The sequence below is a fragment of the Chrysemys picta genome, chromosome 3, assembly GCF_011386835.1.
Source record: "Chrysemys picta bellii isolate R12L10 chromosome 3, ASM1138683v2, whole genome shotgun sequence".
Classification (NCBI taxonomy): Eukaryota; Metazoa; Chordata; order Testudines; family Emydidae; genus Chrysemys; species Chrysemys picta.
The window spans coordinates 94,950,996-94,964,036 of record NC_088793.1 but is presented as its reverse complement, the minus strand read 5'-3'; the positions used below and the strand labels follow the sequence as shown (position 1 = coordinate 94,964,036).

The following is a 13,041-nucleotide window of genomic DNA, read 5'->3' as shown; positions in this document are numbered from 1 at the left end:
TGATGGGATATTTACTGTTTGATTTTCATGTTGAAAAAAAAAATTAATCGTTCAGTGTAGCTTTTCAGAAAAGATGATTTAATATAAAACATTAGCTGATCATGCTGGTCCTAGGAATCAGTCTGCAGAGAGCTGTCACGTCAACATGTCTAAAGTACATGATCAGTGCACAGCTTGTGCTATCAAATCATTATAGCTCTTCTTGTGGGGAATGAATACTAATGAAATCAACAGCACTGCAAGACTGCCACAGTTAATGGAAAAACTCCCACTGACTTCCAAGGGTTTTGGTTTGGGACCTAAATTTACTTCTGTTCTGTGGGGAAATAATTCCATGAATGAGTTAACTAATTTATTCTTTGGTTTCACAAATGAAACGTGTCTGATGGCAGTGTGCTGCCATTCTTGAAGAAGCTTTTTGCAAGTTTGATGTTAGCAATCGTACTGTAGCACTGTTTCAGACTGTGTACTCTGATAATTTGTATGCTTTGTTGAAAGGTGTCTATTTTCATCAGTTAGATGTTGCATTATTATGTCTTGCATGGTTTATTATCTAACAGGAAGAAATGTTTAATTAGTTTGGGGGGAGTGTTGCACTTTTGGTTCATTCACACACATGGTAGCTGTCTGGCTGATTATAAGAGATTGTAGGATGAAATACAGTGCATTTCTCTACACATGCATCCTCTGAGTTAAACCTTCATATGAAATGGTTTCAGAGCCAGTTAGCAAGCTGTAGAATTTTTTAGTCCCCAGCACAACATTTTAGATACTACATGTCATGTTCAGCATTATGGCTGCTAATCAATTAGGGATTCCCCTCTCTGTGGTGACATAAGATCTGCAGATGTAAAAAATGTATTTGCTCTCAGTTTAAATTGCTTTCTACAGTTCATAATAATACAGTATTAATTATAAATAATTGTTATATATTTTTACATTACACTAGTTATAAATACATTATGAAAGCATTCTCAAACCAAGCCTTCAATTTTGCTCCCTCAATCAACTAGAGGTACCTGTGGTAGAATTTAGATTTTAATTACCAAATTTGTGGATGCGATTTGTAGACAGACATCTTGGGCCAGATCCTAGCCCTCTCTTTATCTGGACATGGTGAACTCTGTGGGAACCAGGGGGAAAGGGGACTGTAAGCCTCCATTAAGGCTCCCTGATTCTCATGCCACAAGGTACCAGGCTGGGTCTGAGGACCAATTTAGAGCAGCATGAGGGCTGCTCTAAATTACAGCACTACTAAGGGCTCCATGGGGTCCAAACTGCATCTGTGGATTGATGCAGTATAGGGTCATCCTGTCTGTCTCCTCTCTTGTGGCTACACTACCTATGCCAACAGCAATGGGGGTGATGAAGGAGCTTTTTCGTACTGGGACAATACCAGGGTAATCCCACCATGATTGGCTAAAGCAGCTTTACAACTAGAATCTTCCAGCCAGTGCATCACAGAACTTCTACATCTCATTGGTGGATCTGGCTCGTAATCTTATTGGCTGAGCTGGATTCTCATATCCCTTTCTTTGATGTCCACTTAGCACTTGCTGCAGTGCAGCTTTAATAAAGAGTAATTAGTTGATTTTTGCAGTCTCCAGCCATCGGTGCTGTTAGAATTAATATCCCATTGAACATCTCCTTTGCTCTTTAAACAAAGCAGCTGTTTGCAAAGAACATTGCCTTTGTCCTAATTAAACTGACAGCCCCTTTTGAAGCACTTGTTTCTTGTAAACTCAAGTACAGTATTACTGGGAGTTACATGTATATGAGTGTATGTGTATGCGCTGGTAAATCTGCCTTCAGGCTTTGCTGATTGATCTGCTTTACATCATTTTTTGGAGATTAAAAAGGTGGTCATCCCTTTTAAATTCCTGGCCCAGGTGTACTTTATTGATAACTGTACTGCTAGTATTTTGTTGTCCCAACCTTACTCAAACTCCAAAGTTTATTTCTTCAGCTCAATCTAGAAATTATATGAGGTGAGCTAGGACTGCAAACCTTTTAAATTCTTAAGAATGCTAAAACTTGTGTCTTTTGCTACCAGAACATGATATTTGAGACGACTTTGTTGAAATGGTTGTCTCCACCATGATTATTTTTTTTGCAAAATGCTCATATTACTTCCTTCTTTCAGTGGTGACTTTGAACAGTGTTTGTTGCCAGCCTTGAGATTTATATATATATAAAATAAATGGAGACATCCTATTTCCTAGAACGGACCTTGAAAGGTCATTGAGTCCAGTCCCCTGCCTTCACTAGCAGGACTAAGTACTGATTTTGCCCCAGATCCCTAAGTGGCTCCCTCAAGGATTGAACTCCCAACTCTGGGTTTAGCAGGCCAATGCTCAAACCACTGAGCTATCCTTCCCCCCTACTTATAAGCCTCAACATTTATAGGGCAAGCATTCAGGGTTTTTTTTTACATATGCCAATCAAACCCTATTGCATAAACCTCACATGTGTAAAGATTCCAAATGTGACCTGCTTTGAGACTTTCCTTCCTTTTCTTGTATAGCTTGAAGGACAGTGCTGTACTTTTGCCATGTATTCCATAAGACGCTTTTCTAGCCTACAATTTTGTTTTATTTTCAGTGTTGATGTAGCCACATGGATCCCAGGATATTAGAGGGACAAGGTAGTGAGGTAATGTCTTTTATTGGACCAACTTCTGTGGGTGAAAGTTTTCAGTTTACACATATCTTCTTCAGGTGTCTCTATAAGTTAAAAACTCTTTCACCCGCAGAAGTTGGTCCAATAAAATATATAACCTTACCCACTTTGTCTCACTCTTCTATTTATCATTTTTATTTTGGGTGTGGATTTTCTCTGTATGGTGCTCTCCAGAGAGTTGCCTGGTCTTCATAGCTGTAAATTGCTAAGTTGAAAAAGAACTCAAGATGTGAAAGCTAAAATACAATCTGTATGCTGCTATGTTACATGTGGTCCAACAGAATTATGCAACAGAGAGTTAGCTCAGAATTGTGGGACTTGGTAATTGGCTCTTGGAGTCATAGGCATAAAAACACTGCACCTGATAGTGAGGTTCTGTGAAGATTTGAGAGAGTTTCAGTGAATGGTAATTGTATGGGTCCTGCCCAACTGCTCATCTCTCACCTCCTATATTGATAAATAAGGCTTGTAGTTGTCGTCTTGGTTCCATTCCATTTTTCCTCCGTTGCTACCTTCAAATTCTCATGTCACAGTGAAATTCCTTTGAGTAGAGGGTCGTAGACTCTAGTTCCCTCCACAGACCATTACTGTTGTCTTGGAATTGACCAGAGTGGGTACCAAACACTGACACAAGTTGCTTCCCCCCCTCAGAAGAGAATGTACTGCTTCTGCGGTGCTTCAGCCCATGCGGTTTGGAGGAGAGAGTCACTGAACATGAACATATGATGTGAGCTCTCATACTCCATGTGATAACATTGCCCCTATTCGATCACTAGGCCAGCCCAAATACCAATTTTAATAGCAGATTAAATAATTTAATCCAAACTATCTTTATAGTGCATCTACTAAATGGGATATGTGAACTATAGTACAGTGTTTGCCAAGAGAGAGAGCATATAGGGAAAGTTCCAGCATTAATTGTCATACAGTCCTGTTACAAGGCATCAGTTTATTTTCAGGATGTGCATTCAGGTACAGCCTGCATTTTCTTTTATTGTGTAGCCAAGACAGAAAATGAGATGTGGAAGAAATATCCTCGTGAGGGCTAGTTTTTCTGCTGCTGTCTCTGATACAACATTATAGTGATGAAAAATGTCATTTTAGAGTGGATGCATGAACTGATTTGGAAAGCTTCTGACCTTTCCTGCTGATGTGTGTGATGTTCCCCCACCCCCCATTAAAGCATGTTGGTTGTTTCCTGGAGGCCAGACTGAGATTGTTTTTTATGGTATCATTGAGCAATAAGAACTAAGGGGGTGAATGCTCTAAGAAGAGCACTCTTGTTATTGAAGAAAATGGTGAACTCATATGTCAAATGTTATTTTAAAAATTCCATTTTGTTAAATTGAGAAGCCAGTGTCTAAATATCTACCGTATGCTGATTTGAAGGGAACAACATTTCTGCTACTGCAGGAGCCCTTAACATTTAGCTTTTGGTATTCAAGATCAAATTTAATTGACAGTTATAAAGCTATCCTTTACGGTTAATACGCACGTGTACACACTTTGGCAGATATATGAGAAAGCAGGTGGTGAAGTTCATGCTGTTCAAAGAGGATTCCTGACCACTTTAGGTATCCACCTCCTACAATGTTTTCTGTGATCAGCCTGTCGTATATTTTCATTGAGGTGTTAGAGAGAGCCCAAATAGGCAAAGTAGCAAAGCAGAGGCAAATCTCCCCCCAACCTCCCCCACTGGGTAGCCAAATCAGTACCTTAGAAGAACCATTAATTTGAACATGCCGTAATTATTTTCTCTGCATGTTTCAGTTTTGATTGTTTAATCAAAATACAGTATTTGCATTCAAAATAAATGGAAAATGATCAGTAAGAAACCAGTGAAATTGTCTCTTCTTCCCTCATATTTCTAATTGCTTACTAATTAGTTGCTTCTAATGCTATGATTTCTATAATGCTATGCATTTGTGCTTTGTTGAATTGTTTAATGTTATTAGGGAAACCACTTAATGAAATAATTTGGTTCAAACATCAAGGCTCTAGTAACAAAAATTACTAATGATTGTTTCCGTCACACAGTCTAATTTTTTTTTCTGACAAGCCTACCACCATTTCCTCTGAACAAAACTACTTCTCTTTAATAGAATAGATCTCCTACATGACCTGCTTCTCATTCTCATGCAGTGCTCTTATTTGTAAAGAAACGGGACTAGAATCATAGAAAAGTAGGCCTGGAAGGGACCTCGAGAGGTCTAGTCTTTGTATCAAAGCAACAAACATTTCTTTAGTTTAGGATTAGGGATGCTTGTCTTTTCTTCCTGAATCAACCGAAAACTGAATAGACCATGAAGAAAAAATCAGGTTGTTTTATTCCACTGTAATTACACAGCACCTCTCCTGTAGCCTTACACAGACAAAGCTCTCATTCCTTACCTGAGTAAGGACTTCAGTGGTAGAGCTGTAGAATTAAAGTTCATGGAATCATAGGACTGGAAGGCACCTCGAGAGGTCATCTAGTCCTGTCCCGTGGACTCGTGGCAGGACTAAGTATTATCTAGGTGTGACGGTGCGAGACCCTGCAGCGCCTCCTACTGGTCGTCTCAGGGAATTAGCTCGTCCAGCCTCCGGAGTGCCCTCTGCAGGCCGGTGTCCTGCTGCCGCTGGCCCCCATGTCCCTTCCAGGACCCAGTGCCCCTTGTCTTTGGGGTGCTGCCTCCTGGCAATACCCGCACAGTTTCAGGGTCTCCCCATCCAGGGGAACCCCCCAACCCTCTATCCCCGCCTTGCCTCAGTCGTAGGCTACTGCCAGTCACCATCTAGCCCTCGCTCACTAGGGCAGACTGCAGTGTAACAGTCATTCATCATAGGCAAGGGGGGTTTGGACCTGCTGCCTCTGCCTACCCGTGGGCTGCCCCCTGCAACCCTAGTACCTAATTGACCTTCCACTAGGCCGCAGCCTGGGGGGTTTACAGGCCGAAGCTCCCCAGCTCCCTTGGCCTTCCCCCAGCCCTGCTTCAGTCCAGGTACCGTCTCTCAGCTCCCTGCAGCCAGGTCCCTCCCTCTCAAAGCTAGAGAGAGTCTCTGCCAGCTCCTGGCCCACTGCCCTCTTATAAGGGCCAACTGGGCCCTTATTAAGCCAGCTACAGCTGTGTCTGCTTTCCCAATCAGCCCAGCTTTCAGAGCTGCAGCCCTCTCCAGGGCTGCTTTTATCCTTCCAGGACCAGAGCGGGGTGATCACCCCGCTACACTAGGTATCTTTTATTTTGCAGCTTTAGTATGTCCCAGAAGGATAAAAGTATAGAGTTAAATTGATGTTCTTTAAAATTACACTGGATTAGCATGATGGCCCAGATCCTTAAAGGTATTTAGGGGCCTAACTCCAGCTGAATTCAGTGAGGATTAAGCACCTAAATACCTTTGAGAATCTGAGCCTTAAAGCTTATCCACGCTTGCTTTGCTTGCCTAACAAATATGAAAGATGGCGCTGTGTGCAAAGGCAGATAATTCAATTTTTCATTGATTGAAAACCGAGAGAATTTGCCATTTTCTCAGCAATGGAAAAAGGAAAACAAAACAGAAGTCATTCCAGATACTTACCAGCAAGGAGGGAGAGGAAGAGAGATAGCAGTCATTTGCAAAATGACTACTTTAGGGCTGCTGCTGATTGGCTTGGTCAAGTTTAAAGGGCCAGTCCCAGAAAGGCATGTTGGAGGGGAAAAAAGTTCCTCTGGAAGTTCCAATGGAAATATCCTCATATTGCAGTATATTAATTCAGTTGTATAGCTTCCTGGTTTATTAAACCATGTACACTGATAAAAATATCTACTAAGTCTGCTTTAAGGTGTGAAACGGCTTACTGTATTTGCACCAGAATGTATGTATTTTCTTCTAGGGGTCAAATCTGCTTAATTTACTCCTGCTGACTTTACCCTCTGAGCAAGAGTCAGTGTGCTGCTGAAGGGGAAGCCCCACAAAGCTTTGTGCCAGCCACTCAGAAGCACAATTCCTCCAGAGAACCTCTCATACTAGTGGGGAAGAGGGTAGTCTGCAGTAGCACTTCACAGGGTGCAGCATGCTCCTCCTTCTATTATAGCCAGCCACTTCTGCTGTCTGTTTGGCATGTGGAGAAAGAAAGGGAGCCCTGGCTCCAACCATTTTCTTGTGAAGGGAGTGTCAGGCATAGAAACTTCTGCTCTCCCTTCCACATGCAGAGGCACAATCTAGGTATGCTTTTTACAGTCACAGAAGAAGGATCTTAACCCACCTAATCTTCTGCACAGCAAGGGAGGAGGGCACTCTAGCCATACCTGATTTAGAGCAACAACAACTGGTCCTTTATATGCAATGCATTCCTTAACTAGATTAAAATTTGTTGAAGTTTTTTAAACACAATAAATAACAGATCACCTGACCTCTGGTCAAAATATACAACATTTTGAAGTTGAGTAGCATAAACATGCTAACTAAACAGAAGAAACCAACTTAACAAGGAACTCAGGAATAACAGAATCTAGGCCATTGTCATGCTGTATGATACTATTTGATTCAGAATGATTCTAAATATGTGACAGTTCTTCCAAGCAATTTAAGATTTTTACCACTTTTTTTTTCAGCTGCTACTTTCCATGTTTAGCACCAAGGCACACCCTATATAACCTCTTCCTAAAGACCAAATTATCTAAATGCCCCCCCACTCCCCAATAATTTTGTGGCTACTAACAGTAGCTTATAAATCAGACTTTTAAGTGAAATGACCTTATAAATCAGAAGAGCTGATGATTATAGAATGATCAGGTTTAGTATAACTTTACCAGAAAATTCTGTCGTATTTTCTCTGCTCCTATAAGAGCTTTGTTTAAAATGACTCTTATCATAGACCGGGGTGGCCAAACGTCCTGACCCTCTGAGCCACGTAGGACAATATTCAGAAGTTCAAGAGCCGGGGCACGCCTGTTGGGGTCTGGGGCTTCTGACCCGTGAGAGGCACCTGCTGGAGCTCAGGGCTTCAGTCCCACGCCTGCTGAAGCCCTGAGACCCCCTTTCCTGCTGGCAGAAGCCCCTACCCCACCATCCTGCTGCAAGGCAGAAGTCCTGAGCTACCCACCAAGTGTGGTAGATGGAGAATGGGGCGGGGTGCATGGGAGACTCTGAGCTGCACTTTAACTGCTTACCTGTAAAAGAGCTGCATTCGACTCACGAGCCACTGTTTGGCCACCACTGGGATAGACCAGGCTTGCACATGGAAACATGCGCAATGCAAGAGAGTTAAAATTCCAGTATTTCTAGCATGTTGGGTACTTTGTCCCTTTAAATATCTTTAAATATAATATTTATTTGCAACTAGCAAGTGCATGCCACCCTGGTTGCCTGCTTGGTAAAACAAAAAGAACCAGCTATTGACTTACTTTCTTATTTTTATATCCATTAGAAGAATATGCAGAAATAATTTCCATTAAAAAAGACAAAGGTGAGTTTGTAATTGGTGACTTCCTTGCTGTAAATTATTTTTCTTTATAACAATCAGCGTCAAATGGATATTTTGTTAGATAGGCCATCTAGTCATTTTCAGAAGCATCAAATGTATCTAGCACAGTTATGAAGTGTGATATTGAGCTGGATAAAGAACTAACCTTCCTGTGCATCAGGCAAAAAGACCAGAGAGAGAAAAATTGCTCGAGTGAATACACTGGCATTTGTGACAAACCGTGCAGTGCTCCTCCATTTGATGGGATTTGGCAGTCAATAAACAGACCTTGCATCTGAGTTTCTATTACAGGGAAGCCCTGCAGTCTGTTTCATGTTAGACTGAAGAGCTAAACTTTCTTGTATTGAATGAACAGGAAAGAATAAGATATGGGCATCAGAAAATCAATTGCATGAGAACTAATTTCTATCTAGTGCCAGCATTTCTCCTTTCATTTCCCCAAACATGTAATTGTCATTCCATGAAAAACTTTAATTCCAGAGTGCAATTAACATTCAAATGCAGTTACAAAATTCAACCTTCCTGACAAATTAGGCATTTTATCTTTTGACTTTAACTGAAAGACCATATTCTTCTGATCCTTTAAAAGAGCTGAGAGGGTAATAGAAAAAAAGTATGACTATAAAAGGCTGAGTTTCAAGTGGCACAAAGGTAGCAAAAATTCCCTACATATTAAAACCCTGGGAAAAAGATACTTCCATATATGATGCTAAAGTTCTGAAGGAATGATAGGACTGGTCATTTGGAACAATTATTTGCGTATCTCCAACCATGAACAATTGATAGAACTCTTCAGAGCATTCAGAATGGGTCATTGAAATACAGAGTCATGAAATGGATGCTTGGGTTGAAGGGCCTTTAAACACATACAGTGAAGCCATTCCAGGGAACAAATATTAGGACAGCTAGACAGAGTATATCTAAGGGAAATAATAGATTTATGTGGGAATGTTGAATATAATATGGACCACTCTCAGTTATGCTATAAAGGTCTCAGAGTGTTCAGAACATATTGACTTTAGCTAAAAATCCCATTCAGCTTTTCCTCTTGATGACTTAGAGTCTAGTTTCTTACCACGTTACTCCAATTTTATGCCACCGTAACACAGTTAAAGTTAATGGAGTTACACGAAAATTAAACTGGAGCAATACAGTGGTGAGTCAGGCTCACCATCTGGAAACTGTACATATTAACTAATTGTTTGTCTTCTGTGTTTCCCTAGCTCCAGTCCGCTTCTTCCAATGTGTCTTCCTAGATGGATACAATGGATATGGATTACAATTCCCCATTACTCCAGCTCCCAGCCATGAAAAGAGACCTGGTCATTCAAAGACTTCAGGGCGGAAGTCAAAGACACCAGGACAGTAGAGAGACATGTTATCTGTGTATTTTTGAGACTTCGCACTTTATCCCTTCTACTGAGGTCCACAGTAACTACAGTGGTACTTGTTACTGTAGAAATGTGATCCAGTAGATCTCATGCACCTGGAAACGTTTTTTACTGTCTGGTGCTGAGGGAAAAGAGGTGGTGGATGAACACTGTTCATCCAAACAATACTAATATTGTTCTTGAGGAAAGGCTGTGGTGTTGAAATAGTGTTTGTCAGATTGTGCAGTTTGTTTGTGCATGTGCATTTTCCTGCCTCTTCTGCTCTTCTTATTTTTCCCCTACCTGTTCTGAATTCAAGTACGGCTATTTTCCATGTAGTAATTTTTAAAGAGCAAAAAATATAAATGCAAGGATTATTTCAATAAGATTATTTTGCAAGATTACCTGGAATCCTAAATCATATCCTGTCAATGTTCAATCAGATCTCTGATATGGAAAAAACCTCAGTAAATCTGAAAATGTGCTCCATGACTGGTGCTATTTTTATGTATAATTGACCAGTTTAGAATGACGCTCACATCTTACCTTTTAAGCTGCTCAGTATACTATAGAAAGGTTCACTATCCAAACTGTTAATGATGAGTATTTACATTTAAGTTGAAGGCAAGCAATAAAAACTTGCTATATTTGCCCCTTAAGTATATGTAAAATCATAACACCTCATTTTCCCTTTCATTTTGAGTTCTGGGGAAGTGAGCCAAGGTGGGCCTGCCAAAAGAGAGGTGAAGCAAGGAGGTATACTGTGAAGATCTCATGAGTGGGAAAGAAATTCTTTTACTTCCTTTGTCTCTTCTTGGACAAAGTCATTATCAAGTCAGCACAGACTGCAGATAGATCATGCTGGCCAATCATTTGTTAGAAAAAAGTCAGACAGGAAGCTATATCATTAGACACTACTTGTGAAACAAAACCAAATTTTCAAGTAAAAATGCCAACATGATACAATCTTGGAGCAATCAGCAAAAAACAGGGTACGTGCAAGAAATCTTGATAGTTAATTTTGCTAGATAAGATGGAAGGCCTCATAAGCTATTAGCTGGGCCTCTGTCAACGTGCACTGTATTGTCAGTTACTTTTAGGATGGGTGCAGCAAGTAAACATGCCAGTCCTCAACCATCTTGTTTATTACTTCAGATAGTGTGGATTAGCTATGTTAAAGAAAAGGGATGTGCTGGTACTTGACCTATGTGAAGGTGTCTGATTGTAAATCAGTGTTGTGATTGTCTGTACATGTCTAGCAATGTAAATAATAATGCATTTTTGCAAGCTGCTATTTTTCTTCCTTACTATATTTATGAATTTAATCTGTGAACCACACAGCTGTGATCCCAGTTTCATAGTTACCATTTGAAATACCATGAATTTTAACATGATAATTCATGAAATAAAGCTGCTCACACCTGTAAATCATATATTGCTTTTTTTTTTAGTATAGCTCAAGATAACATCACCATAACACTGATGCTTATCTCGATAGGAAGATTGACTTACATAGGTTTCAGATAACTATGTCCCAGAAGGACTCAGGCAATTTATAATGGGATTTGGAGTTTTTTACCTCTAGGTCACTGGGTCAGATTGGTAATGGCTGAAAGTTGTTATTTTCTGATTATGTTTAGTGGCCTATATGAAATGAGTTCTTGGTCTTAGCACACTCTGTGTTATGCATGTACCTGCCTCTCAAAATCTACCATCCCACTAGATGGCCTTGACAGCCATTTAGAAACTCAATTACCATCTTGTGTCTAGGGCTTGTTCTTCCCAATCAGGAAGGGGACACATTGGGGATGTGGTTGTAGAGTGCTCTGACTCTGCAGTAACCAGAGCTGTAAACCTGGAACTCCCGGGGGGGGGGGGTTTCAGCAGGACTTCCCCCTCCCCCATAGGGGTCCCCATCCCCTCAATGTGTCTTTTGGGTCTCAACACAAATTGTGTGTATTTCAGTGTGTTGTTACACAGGTTGCTGTCCTATGATTTTCCTACTAAGGCTGTCTTAATGAAGGGATTATAACTTTCAGAAGGTCAGCTCATTTAATTCATAGCTTTATCCAATTCAAATGATGAGCACGACATTTAATTTTTTATATATATTCACAAGCTGTTGTGGTTTTTTGGCTTTTTTTGACACTTAATTTCTCTTTTTGCTCATGATGACTTGGCTGTTTCTCCCATTGCGATTTGATTTGGGAAAGGACACGAATGTTTTTTAAGAGCCTGTTCCTCTAGCATTTCAATTAGATATCAGATTGGCTCTGAAGAAGTAAAACATTTGATCTTTGCTTCACTGGACAAGTGATGTAACTCTGACCATAGACAGTCACTTCCTAATCTTGGCCACTAACATGAAAACTACTGGACACTCCTCGGTCAAAATGGCAGTCCTTTTCCTTGGGCCTTCATAAACTGAATTTATCTGAAACCTTAACAATGCATTACTTGAATTGCATGGCTTTACTTAAATCAGACTGAAATGTTATTAAAATGTATGCTTATTCTCATCAGTTTTGGAAAATAAAACATATCTGCCTCTGGCTATTGGATTTTTTTTATGAATCCAAGAATGGGGAAAAGTGATTTGTAAAGATAACTTGGTTCACCCATGTTGTGGGTACACACAAGCCTTCTGAATTCAGGAGAGAGTATCTTTCTGCATGGGGGATATGTTTGAGGGGGATTTTCCTTTTAGAATTATAGAAGATTAGAGTTGGAAGTGACCTCAGGAGGTCATCTAGTCCAAGCCCCTGCTCAAAGCAGGACCAACACCAACTAAATCAGCATCACAAGGCATAGCAAGATGAATCCATTCTACCATACAGCACTCCTAGATTCCTAGGTCTACATAAGAATCATACAAATAAATTAAAAGTATTATTAAAATGTTTATATAAAACATATTAAACCACACGCATGTTCTTTCCAGTGACTAGTCAGTAGTCCACACAATGGGCAATATGGCCTCTTACCAGCAGACAGAGCGAGAGAGACAAGGATAACAAAACTTTGTGACATCTGCCCTTATGAAGGGAACTGTATCAATGCAGCAATCCAGCTGACTAGGTAGAAGCTTCCACTGAGGAGGATTTTGTCTATTATTTTCTAGCTTGTCAATATTGTTATTGACCAGATAGAATATATATTTTCTGCTACTCTCTTTTTCTTGTTGATAAGATTAGACCTTTATTTTGAGAGGTCTCAGTCCCCAGAGCGCCTGTTGAGGTTAGTTGGAGCTGTTGGTGCACAGCATTTCTGAAATCAGTCCATGAGGAATTTCTGTGAGAGCTCCATACAGAGTGGGCTGCTGGTCTGAGTCTCCTGCTCCTCAGGCGTGGTCATTATCCTCAACAAACAGGCCACAAAAATTAGTCCACTTTCAAACTGGTTTAGAGAACTTTTAAAGCAGGCACCTCTGCAGAAGAACAGATTAGATTACAGGTGGTGTTCATGGTTATACACTAGTCCTCTCCAGGGTCTATGAGTCTTTGTTTCCATCCAACAGATTGAGTCTCTGTTGACAGCTCAAAACTAGAT

At 40.4% G+C, this 13,041-nt stretch overlaps 1 protein-coding gene across 34 annotated transcripts in view; it reads left to right on the top strand.

The window, feature by feature from the left end:
- TRDN (triadin) overlaps positions 1 to 12,046 on the top strand; it is a 293,769-nt gene extending 281,723 nt beyond the window's left edge. For 30 of the 34 annotated variants that reach the window (XM_065588488.1, XM_065588476.1, XM_065588499.1 and 27 more), the window contains 2 exons: positions 8,066 to 8,104; positions 9,346 to 12,046. In XM_065588488.1, the coding sequence (XP_065444560.1) occupies positions 8,066 to 8,104; positions 9,346 to 9,491 (185 nt within the window). In that variant the 3' untranslated portion in view covers positions 9,492 to 12,046. The remainder of the gene's footprint in view (positions 1 to 8,065; positions 8,105 to 9,345) is intronic. The other 4 variants (XM_065588492.1, XM_065588482.1, XM_065588480.1 and 1 more) reach the window with 1 other exon arrangement.
- The last annotated feature ends 995 nt before the right edge of the window (positions 12,047 to 13,041 follow it).